The sequence below is a fragment of the Aptenodytes patagonicus genome, chromosome 14 (assembly GCF_965638725.1).
Source record: "Aptenodytes patagonicus chromosome 14, bAptPat1.pri.cur, whole genome shotgun sequence".
Classification (NCBI taxonomy): Eukaryota; Metazoa; Chordata; class Aves; order Sphenisciformes; family Spheniscidae; genus Aptenodytes; species Aptenodytes patagonicus.
This window is the reverse complement of record NC_134962.1, coordinates 16,341,871-16,366,031: the sequence shown is the minus strand read 5'-3', so window position 1 is coordinate 16,366,031 and position 24,161 is coordinate 16,341,871. Positions and strand designations below refer to the sequence as shown.

At 41.9% G+C, this 24,161-nt stretch overlaps 1 protein-coding gene across 1 annotated transcript in view; it reads left to right on the top strand.

The window, feature by feature from the left end:
• The window catches only part of AHCY (adenosylhomocysteinase), a 28,999-nt gene extending 12,942 nt beyond the window's left edge, over positions 1-16,057 (top strand). The window contains exons 5-10 of the mRNA XM_076351760.1: positions 442-554; positions 3,453-3,660; positions 4,515-4,602; positions 5,508-5,625; positions 11,730-11,924; positions 15,068-16,057. Of these exons, the coding sequence (XP_076207875.1) occupies positions 442-554; positions 3,453-3,660; positions 4,515-4,602; positions 5,508-5,625; positions 11,730-11,924; positions 15,068-15,199 (854 nt within the window). The 3' untranslated portion in view covers positions 15,200-16,057. The remainder of the gene's footprint in view (positions 1-441; positions 555-3,452; positions 3,661-4,514; positions 4,603-5,507; positions 5,626-11,729; positions 11,925-15,067) is intronic.
• Positions 16,058-24,161: the final 8,104 nt, after the last annotated feature.

Here is a 24,161-nt window from a genome sequence, read left to right as displayed (position 1 = left end):
TTTTCAGTTGATCCAAGTGCTTTAGATTTAAGTGTGGTTATCTAGGTATCGTCTCCTTTCAAGCCACCTTGCAAGAATGGACTAGGCTGTAGAAACATCACTGAGGTGAACATCTTGCCCTTTTTCCAGATAATTTTTTTGATCGTGTTGTGAAAAAATAAATTAGCGGGGTCTTTCCTGATTCTCTGGTCTGGAGCTGTTCCCTTCCATTTTTCCAAAGAATGTTTTGTCCTGCTCTTTTAATTGCCTTGTGGGGGAAGAAACTGGTTTGAAGTTTCAAACTACTGTTTGAGGATCCAAATGAGGGTTCTTATCTGTTCCCTGCTTCATGCAAAGGGTTTATTTAACTTAGGCCTCTGGAGGATGCTCCCAGCACCTGGATGTGTTGGTTTGCAGCAGCATTAACTCCAACTAAGGTGAATCCTTTTACTCTCCCCACAGGAATTAGAGGTATTTCAGAAGAGACAACCACTGGAGTTCACAACCTGTACAAGATGAAGGCAAACGGGACCCTGAAAGTGCCAGCTATCAATGTTAATGACTCTGTCACCAAGGTAATGCAGCTAGAGCCCTTCTGCTATGTTCTGCTGCCTGACCAGTTTGGTGTTGGGATGTTGTCATTCCCATGCAAGTATTCCTTCTCTTGCTGAGCTGTTCTTGACCTGGTACTGGACAGATTTTCACCATATCCTTGAAGTGAGCCTGTGATGTGTCTAATGGGACATGCTGTTGCGAATACCCTGTTTTCAGAACATCAAGGGTTTTTTTATGTAAGGACGTGCATTCTTCTGCATTTTAATAATGTGAAAACACCTTTGGAAATCATGGCTCCTGGGGTACAGTCAGTTCCTGTGGCAAGGGGCATGTCCTTGCTCTGAGTGGCTTAAAGCCCACAGGCAGGTGGCAGGTACCAGCTGGAAAAGTGTGACATATGAGCTTGTGGCTGGTAAAGGTCGGTTGATCTGACAAGGTATCTCTGCGAGCAGCAGTGGCAAAGGATAGGGCAGGAGGTATTTATTCTTTGCTTAGCTATATTACTGCTTCCTGAGACAAATCCTGGTGAAAGAGGGATGAGGGGGAATGGTGTTTAAAGGGTGCTGGTGCTTTTTGGATGCAGATGAATTATAGTGGGAATTTTAGGTGTACTTAAGGTTTATGCACCTAGGTGTTTTTTAAATCTAGTTGCTAAATCTCTATCAAGTTACCATACTAACATTATCCTATTGGGCATGGCAGTTCTCACTGTTTGTTTGGCTTGCTTTCTCTGCCATTTGCTATCTGAAAAGTATCTCCTTTCTGCTCACAAAGATGCATCTGACATTTTAATTTCATAGCTAGTGGGCTGGAATCCACTTGGTCTTGGAAGAAGCTTGTTTCTCTGCATCCTTTTCACCTAGATTTGTGCCTCCTGCATAATAACTATTAATACTGTTTAGTAGATTTGGAAATTCAGATGTTTCTAAAAAAGCCTCTTGAGTGGATTTGGGTTGAGCTTACTTTATTCTAGTGCCAAACAAGTGCTTATTTTCAAGTACTGTTTGGTATTTATGTAGTAAAAGATTTGTACTAACCACAGTTACAGATCTCCAGGAAGACATGCAACTGAGCTGACAAATTCTGCTCTCCTAGTTTGATATTTTCACTTGATGCCAGGTTCCTATACTAGTATTTGGAGGGAGAAGGCAGGCAGCATCCAGTTCTGTTCTTCCCTCCTGCCACTCAAATGTATTTTTGGGTGGGACAGATGTCTGCATCTGGCACTCTGCTACCTTGCCTGCATGGGAATGCACAGGCACCTGGAAGGCTTTAATTGCAGTTGGGGGATTTGGTGATGAGGAATCAAATCTGACCATGCTGTTTTCCTCCATAAGAAGGCTTATACTGCAAGGAAAATCTGCTGGAGGACTAGAAAAGAGGATTACTGACTGGCACTAGCTTTGGAATTTGAAGGATTGGTAACAAATTTTCTGAAATATTAATAGCAAATGTGCCTGTGATAAGACTTACAGGCACTGAGTCAGGAACTTCTGGATCTGAAGTATAACTTCTTACACATTAGTCCTTGGGCAGCTTTTGAGGCTGGGAGTGATATGCCACTATACCTCATAACTTGCTTAGACAATGCATTGGAGTCATAGCTGCAACATTTTTATACATGGACTTTGCATTTTTATTGTAAAAAAAATTTACTGTTGTAAGCTGTAGACTGAAAACCAAACTGTTAGATCATCTCACACATGCTAGATGGCACCAGCCATAGCTGTGAGGTAGGTCCCATTTGAAAGATCAGTGCCCCTGCTCACATCTAGGTATGCAGTCTTAAGATTGCTTATAGCAGACAGAGCGCTACCTGTGTTAAGTGAAAGCAAGAATGATTGGTGACCTAAGGCTGTAGAAAGCACGGGGCAGGCTTTGAGACCAGAATTTTGCTGTGAGTGGTGAGTTCTTTATACCCCTGCCTTGGGAAGCATACCACAACTTTGGTAGTCAGATTTTTTTTAAATTCTTGGCTTCTGTAACTCTTCAGATAATCAAATCTGTTTATACAGCCCATCTTCCTAGTCCAAGGAGAGAAAGGAGGAGCATTACAAAAATCAGTACAGCAATATGTGTTTCTGAGTTTAGGAAGATGCTCAAGAGGGGTACTATTTGACATCTGACTTAGCAGGGGAATTTTGATTTGGAGGTCTGGCTGTTAAGCTCATGTGTTAATGCTACAGTGGGAGGTGGTTGTGCGATGGGGCATTAGGAGATGAAATTCAGGGGTTCTTGGTTGCAGTGACTGGTATTGTGAATGGCTACTTGCTGGATTTTTCTAGATCTGAGCAGTGGTGAGGTCTGGCAGTGTTAGTGTAACTCTTCCTGAGGGAAGATGCAATTTTGATCTTCTTGGGTTGCAGGAACCAATTTCTCATGGTTGATGGGGGCAACTTGCTGCTTCTGCAGGGTGCATGTGTCTTGCAAAGATAAGAATATGTGCTCTACCCAATTGGCCAGATACTCTGCTGGTGTTTTTTGCCTACCTGTGGCACTTAGTTCAGTTCATTGTCTGATAAACAGCAGCAGAGAACTGGTGAACATCTGGTTAAAGAACTTGGACCTACCTCTGTATGCAAGAATTGTTTGTGCTTTTACTTGGTAAATTCAGGTTACCTCTAACAAGCTTTTAACATGTCCAAGCCCTAGTCAGTAGACACAACATATTTATGAAATGCTTCTCACTAGGGGTGTGCTGAAGCCTGTATCTGGTATAACTATATAGATTGAAATGGGATAAATAAAAACATCAAACCAGGTTACCTTCTTCCTATCCCTCACTGTGGTTAAAGTATTTAGCTGACTGTCAGCCTCCTGGTTTGCAGTACTTGCATATAAATCCATTTTGTTTCTCTAAGGAACTTCTACTTGAGTGACTTTCATCTGTTCTGAAACTGTTCCTTTTTCTTCCTCAGAGCAAGTTTGATAACCTTTATGGTTGCAGAGAGTCCCTCATCGATGGCATCAAACGTGCTACAGATGTCATGATTGCTGGAAAAGTAGCAGTCGTGGCAGGTTATGGTGATGTAGGCAAAGGCTGTGCTCAGGCCCTGCGGAGCTTTGGAGCCAGAGTCATCATCACCGAAATCGATCCCATCAATGCACTGCAGGCAGCCATGGAAGGTGAGAACTGAAGGAGATGCAGAAATTAATGCACCTGACGGGGGGGTCTCTGCAGGTCAGTGTAGAGCAATAAGTGATAGTTGGCCAAGAAAGTTTCAGTGGGTTTCAGCCCTGTCCCCGTTGAGGTAGAGGTGACTCCAGTTTAACTGTAGGAATTCTTTCCTTATGGATAGGGAAGGAGTTTATTAGTATAGGCCTTGAAGGTGTGTTTGGAGTCAAGGATATAGAGACCGTAGTGGGGTAAGGTCCCCATTTCACAACACTAAGCCTGGTTTTGAATGGGTGTATTATCTTCAAGTTGTGCAACTCTAACCTCCAGTGTGGGTTAAGACTTCACTACAATGTCTCCACAGTAAAACAGGTCTTACCTTCAGTAGATGTTTTTGGAGAGTGTTGCCATGCTATCTGCCTTTCCAGCTGTGCTCATGTCATGTTCTGGAAGCTGTGCTCCTTCTCTTCTGTGGGTGCCTCATGTAACTATGCTTCTTAGTACCAGTTTATCCCATTTCTGTTCATACCTGACTAGAACCTGCAGGTGTTGTGGGTGCACTTTCCTTTGCAAACTTGACCCCCTGAATCCAGTCTGTGTGCTGTGCCAGATACTACACCTATGGATGTAAGACATTGAATGTATAGATCTACAGACTGGAAACAGGTGAGGGATAGATGTTTTTGTGCTATGTTGGTATTTAGTAAGACAAGTATGCCCACTACCTTGCATCCTCCATAGGTTGGGTGTTGGCACAGACTTCTCTTAGTCATTCTTTCTTCATACTTTTCTACTTGTAATATTGTAGCCTGTGTTTTAATAAGTGCTGGTGGTTGGGTAGAGGAATAACTTTTTCTCTTTTCAGGTTATGAAGTCACAACCATGGAGGAGGCCTGCAAAGAAGGCAATATCTTTGTTACCACCACTGGCTGCACTGACATTGTTCAGGGCAGGTATGGTCTAGCCACTTGATTTAGTGAAAGCATACCTGTACAGTTAGATTTTTTAAATACAGTCATAACTTGTCAGCAGTATGGTGAGGGCTAGCACACAGTCTCATTTCTGGACATCAGAATTTAGCATCAATTTAGTGAGAAATCAGGGCTTTGGTCTTTCAGTTCTGTTGGATGCTGCCATGTTGCAATTGTTCCTGTCTTACAGCATGTAATGATGGAGAAATGAAAGGTGTAGAGGGATAGATAGATAGATTTTTGGAGTATGAAAGCCTCGGGGCTAAATTCTGTGTTAGGACAGATAAATGTGAGCAGAAGAGGAGGTAGGTAAAGGTTGAAAGTGATTCCATCTGTGACTACACATAGCAGACTTGAAACTAGCCTGTTCTCAAACCACCCTGCATTTTTTTTTGTTATTGCTTCTTAGATCTCAATTTATAGCCCCTCCACTCTACACAAACTCATTCCTATCTTTGCCATCATGATTGTTGTAGTGGAAGATCAGATTAAGTGGGAGGAGATAGAGATGTAAAACTGCTGGAAACTTTGAAGTCATGAAGAAAACTATTTCTTCTGTGTAGGAAAGAGAATAACTAACTGTAGGTATTTCAGTTTTGACCAATTAAACAAAATAGTTTTACTTTCCATACTGGGAAAATATTTTCTCTCCAATAACCTCTTATATCCTTGGGGAGTGTTCTTCCCTAGAAGCTTGAGAGTTTCTTCCAGTAGACTTCACGTGCCTGGAAGATTACCAGACCCACACATCTTGTGAGAGTCAAATGCAGTCAGTGAGCCAGGCACTTTTCATTTCTCCTTGAGCAGAGCTGCGGACCAGAGCATCTTCTGATGCTGAAGAGAAATTTTTTTGTGCATTAACTTGTATCAAAACTTTTTTTTTGCAGGCACTTTGAGCAGATGAAGGATGATGCCATAGTGTGTAATATTGGCCATTTTGATGTGGAAGTTGATGCAAAGTGGCTGAATGAAAATGCAGTAGAGGCGGTGAATGTTAAACCTCAGGTGAGACAGCTCTTGCACAAGCTCTCCTGCTAGAAAGAGGCAATAGCTACTTAGTGTCTGTTTCTGGAAAGGGGGTTATTTCTCTTCAGGTACTTTATTTCTAGCTTTCTTGTGAGCCGGTGTTGCTCTGGGTTGATCAGAATGGAGATTCTGCTCTGCTCTTCCCTGATTAACGTGGAACAAGCTGCACGTCATATTCTTGTGTTGGTATTAAAGCAATTGGTTCCAGTCAGTGCCTAAGTGTACAGCGTGGTCTCTGGTGAGAGGCGCCTGGTATGGATGCATCTTTCTCCATGTGTTCCTAATTCCTTGACAAACAGTAGTCTACTCCTCAGTGGCGGTTGTGTAGACAATTAATTGCATCAAGTTCATTCCATACAGAAAGTCAGCTTTGTTGGGGGTATGGTGAGGAGGTATGGAAATGCTTTCTTTGATAGCCCCCAGCTGAAAACAATGCCATAACAGTTTCAAAAACAAGTTAATGATGAATACAGAACAGACCATTAGAGACTGTATCAAACTTCTTAAGAACGAGCCCATAGATTGTCTGGTGGCTGATCTGAATTTCCTCTTGGGAAGCTGCTTGCTCATGTACTGCTCTGCACCAAAACGATCTTGGTCCTGGTGCAGGGTGCCAGGATTAGAGTGAATCTCAAGGGAACGTCTTCTGGGATTCTGTCAAGGTTTGAAAAAATTCACACCTCTTTGTTTTCAAAGCATTTTTTTTACTTGGAGATTGAAGCCTAAGGAAAGCCTATCTGGAGGTCTGCCAAACTCAGACTTCTTGTCCAGACTTAGTGGCTTCATTTTAGAAACCTGTGTAGACCAGAAGTCTATGCGTGGGCAGACAAGGCGAGATGTTTTATCCTTGCTCAGCTTGCATTCCCACTATGTATTTATTTCAGGCTATGGCTGTAGCTGCACAGGAAAATAAGGATCTAAATTTCACCTTTTCAGCTGTGTCCCCTAAAGCAGAGAAACAAAACTAAAGCAGAACTGTTTTGTAACACCAGCATTGAGGGAGAACATCACATAAAGCAAACCAGGCTTTGTTTGACTTGGCATGGGACTTCTAGTTACCTTTTAAAGAGGGAGTGTGCTTGCTGATAGCAGGATTCTGGGACAGGTTTTCTAGTTTTTAAAAAACACCACACCCAAGCATATCTTAGTAAATCTCAGTCTGCCCTTCCAATTTTCATAACTCCCCTGTGGCTTATGGGCCACCCACATCAAACTCTTACTAAGCAGTTGTGAGTCTTCAGTATCCTGTTTGCTGTTGGGACATGCTACATGGGCTTAACTAGTAGGTATGAAGTTATACCCTCAAGTTCTCACTGCATTCAAGTCTGTTCTTGCCCATGACCTTAGTGTGGAGCTGACTGCTCAACAGCTCTTGTCCTAGAGGAGCCTGCAGCTAGCTGCTTGCTTTCTGGTAGCTTGGGTTTTAAAACTAGAACTGGGACTGCTCAAAAAGTAAACATTGTTGAAGGTTAAATTGGATGTTAATATGGTAACATACAAGCTACCTGCACATGGCCATTCAATGTGGCTCTTAAAGTCCATATGAAAAACTGTGTCACTGTTGGCAGAGGTAGTAGTCCCTTTTTCTTTATATACTCTGTATTGAAGGAGCCAGTCTGTCACAGATGTATTAGGTGCAATGAGATGCAGTCTAGTCCAAGGTATGAAAACTGTAAAAAGTTTCTGGTTAAAAACAGAATATTACCTTTTCAAAAGGATAGAATTTAGGGTCAAGGTCATCCATATGGTTTAATGCTGAAGACCTACCTCCTACCCTGAATCTCTCTGGTCTGTTATATAAACCGCTGCTGTCGCAAGCAGGATATTCAGAGTGATGCAAAGGAGATACCTGCTCACAGAGCAGAAGCTGTGAAAACAGCTGCCCAGGGTGCTGTGGGTGCCACAAGTGTGTTTGCTTAAAAGTCATTAGCTAGAGTTTGTAAAAGGTCTCTGGCAGCCCTGACTGGGCCATCTCTGTCTCAGCTTGATGCACACATAGCTGAAGAGGATTTACTGTGGTGGTGTGGTGTAACTGCAGTTGGCAACTAAGCACCCCACGGCTGCTTGCTGACCCTCCCCCCCACCAGTGGGATGGGGGAGAGAATTGGAAGAGCAAAAGTAAGGAAACTTGTGGGTTCAGATAAGAACAGTTTAATACTTGAAATAATAAAATAATAGCAGCAATAATAAATTATAATGGAAAGTAAAACAAGAGAGGAACAAAACCCAGGAAGGTAAGTAAAACAACAAGAGAGGAATAAAACACAGAAGGGAAAAAAAAAATAAACCAAACAAACCCAAACTAGGTGATACAACTGCTCACCACCTGCTGACTGATGCCCAGCCAGTCCCTGGCTCTATCCCAGCTGAAACCAGGACATGGGGGAAATAGCACTTTACCCTTGGGCTGTTCTTCTACTTTTCCTTACCCATCTGCTGGTTGCCACTGGAGATGGGATGTACCTAGAGGTAAACCTGATTTTTACGTGGCCATTCTGCATGTTTGAAGCTTTACTGAAGTGAGGATGGCCTATAGATGGCCCATAAAAGCTGGTCCCTGACTCAAGTTAATACTTGGGTTTTGTTGACTTCTAGTAGTGAACCTGAAGCACTGTTAACTAGTTTGAATGTCCAGTTGGACTCTGTTATTGGTGTATTTAATGCTATATGTAGCTATACTGTGCTAGTGGTATACCCCTATGCTCCATTTTTTGTCTGTTTAATGTCTTGTCCCTAAAGACTTCAGACCTGCATGAGAAGGTAAGGAGGTACCTGCTGAGCAGGTGTTATGTGAACAAGTTCTGCTGTGTAAAAGCTTCACTATTCATTTTCATTCGCTGTGCCTGATTGCCATGGTGGCTGGGCAATTGAGCGGAGGTGGACTTATACATGTCCTAAAAGCTTACTTGTTTCAAAAGGGGGAGAGGCAGGACTGGGAGGTGAAATGTGACTTTAGGGCCCCAAATTCCGTGCTTGAAACACATTAACAGGCATTGAGTAGAAATTTGCTGCAATGGCTTAATTCTTCCAGGACACGCATTAACTTTAGGTTTAGAAATGAGCTCCCAGTAGGTATCCTGCAGCTTCTGTCCCTCAACACCTGCATGCGAATTCATCTGTGTGAGTTGGGAATTTTCTCAGGGCAGCAGTGATGAGTCATTACAATAATTGATAGAATTGCTCTTACACTGGAATTGGGGAAGGAAGTTACCAGTTTGCCGGTTAGGCCATTGCTGGTTTCTCAGTTTTGTTGCTCAGATTCATCAAAGGGACACTTCTGGGGACAAGATGACCACAGTCTTTTGGGCGCCTCAAGGGGAGGTCAGTCCTGTGTTAAAGGTGTGAGATCTTGCACTTATCCTTAGAATAACATATGTTTTTTCACATCAGTGTTCTGGGTGAGATACCCTATGTTTTCTAATACCAAGTACTAAATATTCAAATTTTTACTAAGACCTGGCAGCTTTTTTCTATATCCTGTAGCAGGGAGGGGAATATAGTGCAAGAGCAAAAATCTCTAACCTCCTATGAAGACATCTGTCTCTTGATCAGAGGATTAATATGAGCTGAGGGTTGCTAGACTTCAGCTAGAGGTACAGAGTAATTGTGAAAGTGTCCAACATGGTAGTTTTCAGTATCATATGGTCTCCGTTTACAAGTGGTGAGCTGGTGTAAGAAATGTTTAATACTTGGGAAAGGAAAACTTCTAATTGTGCAATTCTGACTCATCTGTTGCTTTCAAAGTACAGTTAAGGAGGAAATAGGCTTTTTACTGAAAAGCAGGCAGGTTGCTTTGAATATGGGTTTGCACTGCAGTCCTGCTCAGCTGCGTTCTGGTATTAGAGATTGACATGTCGCACAAGCTCAACTCTAGAGGGAAAGGAAAGGTCAGGGTGGGATCAATGAAGTTTGGCTCTGAAAATAAATTATTTGTGTATCATGGTGTGGAGAGAAGTGTAAAGCAGCCAGAAAGTCCGGAGCAAGCTATATGCCAGTGGGGAAAGGGAGGAGGCATTTGTATAAATGTGGAGATGAACTTAATACTTGGATAACTTGAATTCTAGTTCTATAGCTATTTCTTGAGCTTATGAATCAGCCTGTTTATCTGCCCATAGATGAGATGTGTTTCCACAGTACTGACTTAAGCCTCTGTTGGTACCACTACTATTTTGTATTTATTTCTGTGCAAAGACATTAATTTGCATTTTCTGCATTACCCTGTGCATTGAATGAGTCATGTCAGCAGATTGCCGAAGGTCTGTGATTCCATGTGCAAGCCAGCAGCTGTCCAGGTGCAAGTTGTGTGGATATTACATGGAGATAATATGTTGACATCTGAACCACCTGATTCAGACTTCAAAACTGAAATGCTATTTAACTGCTACCTTGTAGTAGTTTGATCTGTAAATGTAATGTTTAATATAAGTAATATTGTAGCTGTTCTCAGGGCTTTTAGTGTTCTGCTTTCTGGCTGCTTTCTTTGTTTCATTACTTCCTCCTATAATCTTATGAAAGCCCATATGGTATCTTTTGCATGGACTGAGCACTGCCACTGGTGGTCCACAACGGAGAATCAGCATCCATAAGAAATATTGCAACTGCTCAGTAGAGAGCATTCTTACTAACCCTACCTTCTTGTACTGCTCTCGGGCAGAAGAAATTAAGAATGTTATTTAGGGCTTCTGTTTGAGGTGGTTACTGTCTGCATATGTTGTGCTGAAAACATAATAATCTGTTATATGAACCCAGAAGTAGAAAATAGTGCTGCAATTAAAGCATAGCTGGGGAAGACAGGTGGAGGCACAGACTCGCTCTGAAGGCAAAATACCTGTTCTAATAAAATGGTTTCTATTGGTTTACTTATTACATCTCTGCTAAGGACCTGCACAAAGATGTTTTTTCAGAAGATGGCATTGTTACAATTAAAGCTTCATCTCACATGGCTTTTAACTTACAGGCCAAAGCTTTAAGAATAAAACTGAAAGCGATGTGTGTTTTGCTTCATATTAAGTAACTTTTGAGACTAAAAGTATAAATACAGCTGTGGGGAGGGACCCTTTTAGGTCTTTTACAGTTGCTGTGCTATGACAGCAGAAGATAAACGGACTTGTCTAAAGCATTAAACTTTGACAAAGTTGGTCACTGGTTATCTTTTAAGTCTTTCCAAAGGTTTGCTCTACTCCCATGTGCTTGGTGTGACATAAATACCAGTGAATACTGAATATTCTTGTGACTTATAGGCCATATTGGCGTTTCATTCTGGGCTTTAATATTGTAACCACCTACAGGGGTGAAGGCAGGGAAGAGAGGAGCTAGTGACTGGTGGAAAGGAGAAGTAGAATTAGCTTTAACATTGCAGGAGCCCAATCTGGCCCAGGCAGTTGAGGCACATATTAAGTGACATTATCTTCTGAATTGCGTGGGACTCTCTTGTATAGCTGAAGAGCCCTCTCCTCAGCCCCTCTGAGACTTGATTCTGTGTGCAGAGTCCTGTTGTCCCCAGCATAGCTTGGAAATCGGTCTGAGTGGAGGACCATGTCTTTGGCCCCCTGAGAGCAAAGGAGGGTACACCAGAAGCTCGGACAGCTGTTTGTTATACTGTAAAGCATTGGCCTTCCGTAAGGAAGTGGGAAGAGTTTCAGCAGGCTGAGAGCTCCGGCTCTTAGCCCTGTGTTTGATGCAAAGGCTCTGGACCATTGCATGCAGAGGTGTTCCCTCTTCTCTCCTGTCTCTCCACACTAGTTGTTACAATTAGGCATATATGAACTATGTTTTACTGCTAGCAGCATGCTCCCCACCACAGCTGTCTGAGACAACATGCATGTGGAAAAACCAGAAGAACTGGATAACTGGTTAAGTATGAAGCAGATGATAAGATTCATGTTGTGTGAAGTCCAGAATAGCTACAGGCTTCGTAAACACTGGCTGGGAATTGAGGGAGGGGTGTCTCAATTGTAATCAAAGTCTGTGTTGCAAGCCCACTGCTGAATTGTTGATGTGGGAAGAAAGCTGATCAAGCTTTGTGCGATTTAAAATGCTCCCTTTACCCTGACATCACACTGCTTTTGCTTTTCCCCACCCAGGTGGATCGCTATACACTGAGGAATGGTCGTCATATCATACTGCTAGCAGAGGGCCGACTGGTTAACTTGGGCTGTGCCATGGGTCACCCTAGCTTTGTTATGAGCAACTCCTTCACCAACCAGGTGCTGGCACAGATCGAGCTGTGGACCAATAGTGACAAATACTCTGTCGGAGTCCATTTTCTGCCAAAGAAGGTGAGTTAGAATAGCGGAAAGACGCAGGCTTGTAAGGAAGCCGACTTCAGATGTGATCACGTAGATTTGTTTAGTTTGTGCTTGAGTTCATTTCCTACTGCATGTTGTTGTTGCAAGGAGCTTCTGTCCCTCAGTGACTGACTCGCCTTGGCCATGCTGAGTCTGAAGTGGGCTGTTTTTTGTGGCTAATCTGTTGTGCAAAACTGGGACTTGTCTGTCACATGCGATAGGAACGTCCAGTCACTTTTTGGCTTGACCTGGGGCTCTTCCCTAAGGTGCTAGGAAGCCCTGTGCTGCCTCAGGGTAGTCAGGGAGCTTCTCCCAACCAACTTGTTCCTTCTGCTGAATGTCAGCATTCACAGCAAGCTTTCACATGCCTATCCAGCAGTAAAGTCTAGGGGGCAGAGTTGAAGCTGGAGTGAAACTAGGAATTACTTTTACTGTGGTTGATAGAGTCTGGGTCCCATTTGCACCCGAGCAGAGCTTATCACAATCTGGTCCTAATAGCTTCACAAAATATTAATGACAGATTCCCTCAGGTTTCCCTTTAAACTTATCTCTGCATTCTGTGTTCTTGGAAAAATCTGCATCATGTCACAATTCGCAAATTCCTTTTATAAAACTAACCTGGCTTTAATTTTCCAAAACAAGCCTGAGAATTCGAGATGGTTATTGAAAAAGATGCTGGAGTTAAATCCCCCTGCCTTTGGAATGCAGCCAGGTGTGAGACTAAATGTGAAAATACTTTTCATTTGGGAAGTAGAATGTGTATGTTTGGGCTTACTTATGAAGTGTTTGCTGAAGGACTTAAGCTTCCAAAATGATCAGTTAATGGTCAAACAAAGCATACCAGAAATACAATGTAGGTTTTGATCAGCAAGCTGACACATAATCATCTTCAAAGGAAGAGTTTTGTTGACAATTCTGTCGAAAATGATAGTCCAATGTTGCTAATAAAATGTGTATTCATCCTCTTCCTGAATAACAATTTCTAGTAAGCATACTTGAACTGGAAATGAGAAGTAATGCCCAGATCAGTTACAAATTGATTTGCATGTTAGTGGAGCATATAGCAGTGATCTTTTCAGGTTCATAAACTGTGACAAAATGCTCTTTTTACCCTCTGTGCTCCATAGAGAATTTCAAAGAATAAAGCAGTAGCCTTGTCAGAACCAACAAAAGATGGGCAGAGGAGTTTTCTCTAATTTTCTGGCTAGTATCTTTCCTTGTTCTGTGTAGTAGCTTTGAGGTCCAAATGTAAAATTTAAGAATTACCAAGTACCTTACACTACACTTTCTTTGACTGCAAGAATATTGCTTTCATGATCAGCTTTTACAAACACGCACACATTTCTGCAGTGTGTGTTCCTGGAAGTCTAGGCGAACTGCTGTGTCCGTGTTCTTGGCACCAAATCTGTCTGTCCTTATGCTCAGCTATCTGATTTTAAGGTAAGAATGTCAGCTTACCTTCATCTAAATTTGTGTACCTTTATCTAAATCTTGAAGCCCCCAAGCTGAAGCAGCTGTGAAACAACTTATCTCTGCTGCAGTTTGAGAACCTGATCTGGGAAATGTCAGGGACTGAACTCCTTTTCAAGTGGGTGTAATCTGTCTTAAACTTGCTGGAAATACACCTATCTGATCTTCACATATCAGTCTAGTCAACCATATATGCATTCAATTTTTAACCCTCTTTTCTTCTGGCAGGGTCTACTAAGCTTAAATACTTGCTTTGCTTCTAAACAGTCCTTCCCATTAGTTTTTTTTCTTTTGTGATTTTACTGACTCTTATGTTTAGTAGCTTTCATGGTTCACTTCCACATTCTTCAACCTCTTCATCTTACGTTTTTAATTGTCTTGTACATCTTTGGCTGTGTTGGTTCTCAAGAGATGTTGGCAGTTCTACTATGAGCAGGTTGAGTTGCAGTGAATTATATTCTGTACAGATGTAGCTTTTTACCTGGTTCATTACAATGGGATTACTTCAGACTTCAGAGTAGTTGCTTGTTACCACACTCCCTTTGAGTGGGAAATCTAGGACTAGTTACTGAATCATTTAGGAGATGCTGCTTCACACAAGCTGGAGATCTGGCCCTTGATTGTTTTGTTGATTTATTGCCCTTCAAATATATTGCAACCTTTCACATCTATTTTACTAGTATGGGGAAATATCACCAGTCTTTCCTGTGCTGCTGGAATTTAGACTTACCTTATATCTGTTTCCTTAGCAATGATTACTTGTATTTTGCAGGAATTACAAATGGTGGTCAAACTTGTCCTTCTATTGTAACTCAGCAGCACCCGATCCCTTCTTAGTGCTGTCCTTTCTATCTTTGAATATCCTTTATGGCTGTACGTACCCCTCTGACATAGCACCTAGTTTGCCATTTTACTGTTTGTTTTCTGACTTTTCTGTACCTATCTCCTGTTGCACTTAACTGTCTTGTAACTTCCCCATTTTTCAATCCATTGAGTTTGCATGTCTGCCTGACACCTCTGGGATAAAGTATGTCAACATTTCTAAGCATATGTCCTACAGCCCACCTTGGCTTTATTCTTCATGAAGATAATGCCAATAGATACTAGTATTCTTGCTGAATTAGTGATTCTGGAATGAAATTTTTAATACATGTACCCCTAAGATGGGATATCTGGAAAGGAGATGCATTTTTTCCAGTATTGGAACTTACCTAAAATTGTAAGATGATAGTCTAGTATGTCCAGGTGTCTTTGTAGTGGAAACATGACTGGGGCTTTACCATTCTACCAAACTGGCTATTCTTATCTCTGAATAGTTTGATCTCTGTTCTTTACTTGTTGGATGGATGTGAATGTGTAAATGAGATTGAAATGGGCTTGATTATATAAAGTTGTCTGTCTCACTTAAGCTTAACTTGACTCCTTCAAAAGCATGTGGCTCTTCCATCTGAATGCAGTTACGTGCTCAAAGCAGATGCCTCTGTGCTCAAGCAGGTGAGGTGTGTTGGCAGGAAAAGAGCTGTCTGACTGTTCACCTGTGACAGTCTAAGTCCTCCTTGGGGCTGCTGTTGGTTCTCACATATTAATTTCTCACTATTGACCATGATTTCCTGAACTAATAGGACTCTGTTCCCATATTCTTGTCTCAATGTTTTGTTTTCCAGCTGGATGAAGCTGTGGCTGCTGCTCATCTGGATAAACTGTGTGTGAAGCTGACGAAGCTGAGTGACAAGCAGGCCAAATACCTAGGCTTATCAAGAGATGGGCCATTCAAGCCAGACCACTACAGATACTGAGCAGGTGGCACTACCCAAAGACCAAAGTGCAGGGATACAACCTTCCAAAGCTCTTGTGTGTGCTGGGCTTCTGAGAACAAGCCCTTTACTGTACTCCTCTCAGTGCTGCAGAACCCCTCCCCTTCCCAAGGGAGCTTCAGGGCCTTATTTGTTAAAGAGGATCATTCTGACTCTTGGAATTAGAATTGGTTACTTAGCTAATGTCATGGCGAAAAGGATCCTATGCACCTTTTATTGCCTCCTAATGTCCCAATAAGGGGAGCAGGACAGAAGATTGCTGAATGAAAATGCATAGTCTTGTCAAACATGTGGCTGACCAGCCTCTTTGAACAGACTAACCAGTAAGATGGGGAACAGCTTCTACAGGGAGATGCTTTCTGCCATGCCCTGCTCAAATTAGATGAATCCTATTAGGAGGCTGGCAGTGTCAGGCTTCTTTCCACAAAGGTGCCCTAGCTGAAGTGCATGTTGTGAAAGTGGAGGAAGTAGGGAGGAGTATAGGTTGCTTGGTGTCCTTCCCATAAAATGAACTTAATTTCCTACTCAGAGATTAGAGCTGGAGTTTTTTTCTGACTTAATTTACTCCATCAGGTTTGGTCAGAACAAAGACTTCTATGCTTCTGCCATAGCAGCTCGAGGAGGGGTGAGGCAAGAGTGACTTTTTAGTGGCCTTCTAGTGTGTCATGAATGGCTGAGAAGCCACTGAGGGGGGGTGGTTAGGTTTAGGGACCTTGTTCGATCCTCTGAAAACACCAGCAGCACACTTCTACCCCCAGCTTGATTTTTCTGAGTTGTCATGTCTGCTGTATCTTGTTTGTCACTGACTCAAAGTGCTTTTATTAAAGATCTGTGGCCTGACTTGTTTTGTATACTGAGATGCTTTGGGTTTTGCCATGGATTTGTTTACTTTAATGTGATCCTTAAGCTACTGAAAATATTTAATGTATCCACATGGGGTTTCCTCAAGGCACAAAGCCAGTGCTGTGGCTAGCCTGCATCATATACTTGAGCTGGGGAAAGCTGCTCCTCAGGTTATTTAAATATTTGAAGGGCTGAATCTTACAGGAAAAGCACTCTTCCCCTCTGCGCACACACAGATTTGTCTCCATATATGTCATGGAAGTCCTGTCTTGCCACTGTCCTCTTCAGTCAACATTATACAGCACCTCTGTTTCTGGATGTAAGGAGATGAAAGGTTTGGTATGATGTTAAAACATGCTTGAAGTGCTCTGAGATTTATGTCCAAGCACCAGGTGTGATGTCAGCGAGCAATTAAAACAGATGGTGTAGAGTATGAACTGTTGGAGGAGGAAAAAAAGGGGATAAGTAGACAAGGTGTTGCTCAGTATGCAACTCTTCTCATTGCTTTGTTTTGCACTGACCTCTAAAAAGCACCAATTTTAACTGAATTTGGGTCCCACAAATCCCAAAGGGGATTATCCTTTAAACTTATATATACACTGAGCTCCACTCAGATACACACACAGTTGCTGTACACATCTAAATGTAGGCGATGGTCACCTTGTGTCATACATAGCTGCATGTGGCAGAGAATAATGATGATAGAAAACATCATTGTAGTAGAATAAATGCAATAGAAAAACAAGGACTAGGTGGTGTCCTTCATTAATTTCCTCTAGCTGGGCTTTGGCTTCTCTAAACCCATTTCTCAGCTGAACATCTGCTATCCCGAAGTACAGGGTTGTAATTCTGCTGTTGGACTTGGATCATGGATTCATAGAATAGTTAGGAAGGGCCACCTGGAGGTCTCTGGTTCATCCCTGTCCTCATACAGTTAGGGCCAATTAGATCAGATTGGAGATCAGCTTGCTCAGGTGAGTTTCAGTTGTCTCTGGGGTCAGAGATCACAACCTCCTTAGGCTTGTCTCCCAATATTTGACCATCCCCTAGATGAAAATATTTTTCTGTACATTTAACTGGAATTTCCTGTTGTAGCCTATGCTCATTTTATCCTTCTGCACCTCTGAGAAGGGTCTAGCTCCATCTTCACTTCATGCTTGCATTAGGTAGTCATAGGCAGCAATAAATCCCCCTTCACCTTCTCCAGGTTGAATAAACCCAGGTCTTGGTCTCTTTGTGCGTCCTGTGCTTCAGTCCCCTGATCCATCTTGGTGGCCCTCTGTACTCGGATGCCCTCAGGTATGTCAATATTGTCATTATACTGGGGAGCCAAAACTGGATGCAGGTGTCTTTAAAGTGCCAAATGGGAGAAGGATCCCTTCTCTTGACCTGCTGGCTCTGCTTTTGTTGGTACAGCTCTGGATAAAGTTTGGCTGCTTTACTGCGTGGGCAGTCGAGGACCTTACACTTCACAGTCTCTGGAGGAAAGGCTGCCTTCACTTTTCTGTCTTTGATAAGTTTTGTTTGGGTTTTTTGAGTAATGGATCCAGCAGAGCATCTCCCTTAGTTGGCTCATTGACCACCTGTGTCAAGCGATTGGCCTTGATGTTCTCCGTACGTCTCCTGGATTGCTTGTGCACAAACCTACTGCCCTTTCAGCAGATGCCAGAGTGGCTGAGATGAAGTCTGCCAGGGTTTGCTATCAAGAGGCTTTTTCCTGCTATCTAAAGAAATTTTCAGCTACTTCCTATTCTGATCGGGTGGTCTTTGTCAGATGCCTACCACAGAGCCACCTGAGTTGGTCTGTCCTCTGTTACTTAACCCAGAAACTTTTGACTCAATTCTCAAAGAATTGCAGTCTCACAGAAGTTAAAGATGAAAGGGCTAGCTGATACCCTGAACTTATCTAAATACATATTCCATTGGGTGATCGATGTACAGTGTGTTATGATAGCAGTGCGCTTTTTTGTTTGAAAATTTTTTTGGGAAGATTTGTCGAGAGTGTTTTTGAGTGGGGCCTAGCAGCCAGTGGTTCTGTGTTAATGATGCTTTGTTGTCATTTTGTATGTTGGGTAGTGGGTCAGGACCTTTTTTTTCTACATTTCTGTTTACAATCATTACAGGTTCCTTGCAGAATTCATGCGTTGAATGTGTAGAGAAATCTATTTGTGTATGTATATACATATGTACATTTGTTTTTTCTTGGAAGACTTGAGGTCTTGTGTTTCCTGGTTGTTGGAGCTCTTGGGAAGTGCGGTAAACATTAGGCACAGGGGCAGCAGCTCCTGAGTTTCCGAAAATATTTCTAGTGAGAGATTCTGTGTGCAAAACTATGCCTGGAGAGCCCAATGCAAACTCATGTTGTTTAGCCCCTGTTCAAACTCCAGAGGCTTTAAGCACATGAAATCGTGATTCCATAGACGAGTCAGGGAAGTGTCCAGACACCAGCGGCTTGACCAGGTCTGAAACATCTCATCTGCTTTGCAAAATCAAAGAATTGAGATTTCCATCTGTGCATAAATGAGGTCCAGTTTGGGAAAGTGTGTACTGTATGTCAGAGGAATGTGGAGAGGTGGTGTGTGCTCTTTTTCATAAAATAGGAATTGACTCAGATTTATAGCTTCCCCCCCACCCCCCTATCCCCCAAATACTGGCAGCCACTGGCTGAGAACTGGGAAATGCCGAAGTCCATTCTAGTTAATAGCTGTTCCTCAAATTTAGCCATTCCTAGTTATTAATTTAACAGGGATTTTTAAGTAGGTCAGGAAAAATACCCCAGTAATAAAGTAGTGCTAAAACAGACCTGGTTACCACACTGGGAAAAGTTCTTGTTTAATGCTATGTCCAGTTTCAGTTTGTTTTTTAACATCTTCACTAGTTTCCACTGGCCCGCCGCCTTTAGTGTGGTTAGGCTGTCCCAGGATGGTAACGAGCACTGTCTTCTTGGGCAGCCTGCCCCTGCAAATAATTGAACCTCGTGGTAAAATGAAATTAATGATGAAGGATTGTACTCCTAGTCTTTAGACAGGTCTCTGATTTGGCCAAGAAGAGTAACGACATATTTCCTCAAATGTCTTTCAGATTCATTTTCTGTTACTGCTTTCCTTATTGTTACCAGTGAAAATACTATTCTCTTTTAAATATGGCAACTCTTGCCCCTGTTTTCCCTCCACTGTTGAGTCAGAAGTGATAAGAGTACAGGCTGTACATTTTTCTCCATTTATCTCAACCAGATACGCTAGACTCCATGACTTTTAAAAAGCAACTGATTTGCAATACAGTCTTGCTAGGTCCTGCTCTTTATTTTTTTCGCACGGCTAGATGTGACATGGAGATTGGAGGTGTACAGAGAGCCTTAGGAAATACGGATCGCTGTGAGCAGAGAACAAAGGATGGGTAAATGAATGTTCTACTGATGACTCTGTGATTCACGACTGAGCTTGTTTTCATAGCAGTGGTTCTTCTTGAAGATGATACGAAGTTTCTCAGAAGCCAATTGTGGTTTTTAGCCTTTGGGGCTTTTTTGTTAAGATAAATCAAATATAGTAAGTGTACACTGTAAAGCCTAAGTAGTTTTTTGCAGTAGCATTGTTTGCCACTGGACAACATTGTATAACTATAAGAAGCATCAATTACAATTAAGGTTTTTTTTCTTTTTTAAAATCACTAACCCTTCATGAGCGCTTGTGGTTTGCATGCCAACTTAGAAAAAGCGAAACCAAACAAAAGACTGAAAGAAGAAGAGAGAAAAAAAAAAAAGTCCTGTGGAAAAATACTTCCAGACATTAATAGGATGAAAACAAAAAGGGTTTAAGGTTCTGCAGCATCCTTTTGAACTGAATGGGGACTGACATCCCTTCTGCTTGTCTAATTCCCTGAAATTCCATAGCGGAGAGATTAAACTCTTCAGGATATTTAGAAAGTCTATAGCAAAGTTTTTACCTCTTGTTCCATCTGTAGAGTCCAGAGACACTTTTCAGCAAATCTGTTACTTTTCTGTAGCACTCTGGTTTTGGTTTCATCAACTGGGAAATCATTTCCATAAGGGAATATTAAATGGGCCACATTCATTGGCATGTGCTCCTTTTCCCTGATGTAACAGCAGCATTTTAGAAGTAAACTGAACAGCATCTTAGTTGCAATACTGCAGATGTTGGAAGCACCTTTAAATGCTTAGTTTTCAGGCTGACACCAGATTTTGTTTTGAGCCAATGCTTATTGTAGGTATCTGCTTTGCATTACTAACTTGATTTCCACTCAGAACAAACATTTGGTGATCCTGTTTTTCCTCCCCTCCAAAACTTGCTTCCTACATGTATTTTATTAACTGAATACAAACTCCTTTTGACCCTTTTTGGCAGTGAAGGCCTTTGCCTGTGATACGGTCTGATCTGCCACCGAGATGCCATTTTTGTGGATAAAGAATGACATCTCTGACCAAATCCTTGCACTTAGAAGAAAGCAGTAGTGATGGAGGGATGTTGAACAAGTTGAAGAGAATAAAGGGAAGTAAACCATCTGGTATGCTCATGTAGCGCTCCAAATATTTGCTTCCCAAATGGAGAAATTATTATGAATTGAATCACAGCTTTATAGCAGGAAGGTCTTTTAAATACTAAAACCTTCTAGCTTAAAGTGGTCTGGCTCTGCCAGATATTTCTGAGGCCTTTTCGGAGTGAGGGACCTGTGGCTGTTGAATTACTTTGAATGCATCTGCTCCCATTTCCATTCTAGAAGACTAAAGAATTACTGTCTTTCACCAATAGGTGAAAGACCATTAGCCTTTAATGAATTTATATGTTTTTTTAAAATGCCACACTTGTTTGTTATGGAACACAGGGAAGAGTGAGACCGTATATTTCATGGTTGATTTCTGGCTATTGCTGTTATAAGGTGTAGAATACTGTTGTTTACATGTTTGAGGCAGCTGCGCAGAGTGAAGGGAAGCCCATATAAGATCATGAATGACATTTTGGCTGAGGAAACTGCCCAAAATAGCAAGGGTAGCTCAAGAACACTGCTATTAGCTAAATCTACCTGATGGTAGAGAGTGAGCGGTGAAGGTGTTTATTAAAGTGTATTGAAGTCAATAGAAGGTTTCCACTGATTCAAAGGGGCCTGAACTGGATCACTAGGGAGGGTATATTTTTGTCTTTTCCTGCCTTTATATGTATTAAATGAATGCCATGTGTGAATTGTGTTAGGACACTATTACAGCCATTTTAGGGCTCCCATATTTCAGGCCAGAATTTAATCTTAAAGGATTTCCTGGGTAGAAATACGTGTGCATATGCCATGCAGCAATTGTAATATTTTTTTCATTTCACTCAAAAAATCTTGCAGAAATGACTAACACCTCCTTTTTCTTCTGGGAGAGGTGGGAGAGGGACTTAGCTGTATGTTGGCCATCTAGCTATCATCTGAGAAGTTTGCCAATAAAATCTTTGTTTTACCTCAGAAAGTAATCTGCAAAATTTATGAAGGGCACTTTGAGAGTGGTTGATTGCTTTTTCAGGTAGCCTAGTGTGTCTCTGGCCTTGTGCTGCTGCTCCAGATGGGGATGGTCCCCTATAGGTCCCATGTCACCTCTGCCAGCCTTGCATGGGTGTTCCTGATGTGTCTAAGATGGCACTGGGCACTTACGCTGATGCTGCTGAACTGGTCCTTTTGTGAAAGTCAGTTACCGGAGGGGAAAAAGAGGGTGTGTGTGTGCAGATTTTCATATCCCTTTTCTTAGCTCCTTCAAATATAACTGTGCAAGAAGCAGAAAATACCTGTGATTCTGGAGGACCAGAAAAACCTAAACTAGCCTGGCATGCCAGACTGACATGTGGGTGTTTTGGCCCCCAGATCAGGGTAATTTGCTGGGGAAGGGGAAGAAAATTCTACCAAATCCTCTCTAGGTATAAAACTTCTCTCACTGTTGTTCAATGTACTGGAAATAGCTAAACAACAACAGAGCTGCAAGCTCCTGCTGACTTCAGGATCCTCGATATAGTGTTGGATCCGAAGAAATCGGGAGCATTAAAACATGTTAAATTATCAGCAGAACATCTCAGGATCTCTAATCTGGAGCTTTCTGGAGCAGGTATTGTCTTTGTTGTGTTCAAGAATGGCATTAAGCATGTTATGAGTACTGGGATATTAGAACAGGTCCTGTAGCTGTCTGTGTAACTAGCTTGGGTGAGGGAAGTGAAATCTTGTGGCTCATTTTACAGGCTCAAGGAGCTACTAAGAGTGAGGAAATGCATTGTGGGTCTATTGTGTGTGTTCCTGTGCTTTGTGCTATATCTGCGTTGATGGGAGCTGATGATGCCATTGAAAAATACCTAGTGGGGTCTGGATACTGGCAAAACGAAAGCTGGAACAGCTCAGAGTGGAGATTGTATGAACAGAGACGAAAGAACCGCTCATGGAAGGCCAAGATTCAGCACTGCCCAGTGGGGCCACCTGTGATGCCCCTAGTTGCATTATTATGACTACGTTGTGGCTTGTTAACCGTAGCCTTTAGCAGACTGGGGGACTCCACTCAGCCTTTGGTGGCGTGCCCATCAAAAGTGACATGGGACTTTCTCACCCCCCCAGTTAGAAAAGCATGCAGTGGTTGAGGTGGTTTGCATCTGACATGGGAAGCAATTATTTCAACTATTAAATGTACTACAAAAAAAATCTAAGATTATGTTTCTGTTTGGAAATTAGTATCTGTTTGCCGAGCACTTTCAGTTTTGGAAATTAAGTGTCTGTGACCAATCTGTTCCAGGTATTACAGTGGCAATTGGGATTTTGCAATGCAGTAATCATAGCAGGCCATCCCACGCATTTCCTTCTGTATGGTGGAGATAGCCGTGTGGAGAAGGCTGTCCAGAAGGGCAACAGTTCAGAGCTCAAGTAGACAGAAAAACATGTGAAGCACTCATGCATTTGTTAGGGGAGTCTGTTTTTAATTATTTTCTTTGAGCCCTGATTCTTCAACTCGTAGTCATGTCTGAGTTAAATAAGATGCTGGATATGAACAAATGCTGAATTGGTCTATTTAGTGTTTATAGAGTCACTTCTGGCCATAGAATGGTGTAATTCAGCTTGAAATGCTTTGATGAAAAATGTTATGATTTAATACTTTTTTGCATTGGCTTTGGATGTCATTTAGTGTCTACACCCATACAGTGAGTGACCTCAAGACTGCCATATCTCATGAATAGTGTGTCCCACAATACCCAAGAAGCATGTTTGCCGTAGGACTAAGATGATGTAATTTTTGCACTGTAAAATAGAGCTCCCACAGAGTCAGCTTTGGGCACGGCACATACAACTTCTTCCTTGGCTCCTCAGTTTGGTTATACAAATCTCCATCTGGTTCTCCTATAATTCATTTCATCATGAGGTTAGCACTATCTCTGCATCTCAAAGAGACTTTATTGAATCTTTCATCGCCCTCAGCCAAAGCAGCATCACAGATACTGTTGACTCATCTATAGAACTTGGAAAAAGTTGTTTTACCTTCCATCAAATCTTTCCTTCTGTGAGAATATCCTAAAGACTGACATGGGGAGTTGTTTGTTTTCCTTCTGGGGTCTCCCAGACAGTTTCAGTAATTAGCCTGGAAAACTATGAGGTGTTTAGAGCTAGTTTGGTATAGCCATTAAAATGTTAATTCTACCATTTGTTTTATCCATCGGGATAAACTTGGATTTTATGGTCTTTGAGTGTGACAATAAGCAATCAAGTCAGGACTTTGGATGGGAAAATACAGTATCTGTTTTAAATTCACACAAGATAGGCAATATTCAGAAAAGCTAATAGTGATTTATTTGTGCTTAATCCTACTAAGCTGTAATTAGGGTAAAATTTCCATTAGTTTCTAGGAGCAAAATTACTGTCACAGAGCGTTACTGGGTCTGTCTCTAAGCTTGACTTCCAATACATTTTCAGTGGAGACATTTTGGTACGTGACAACTAAAAATTAAACACTCCATCTTTGTCATGCGTATGTTTTATCATCTGTGTGCTGATGATGTTTCAGATAGGTCCCTTAGGGAACTCTTACACTTACAAACAATTCCTCAATATAAATATCTGTTCAGACTAAATACAGGAGGCAAAT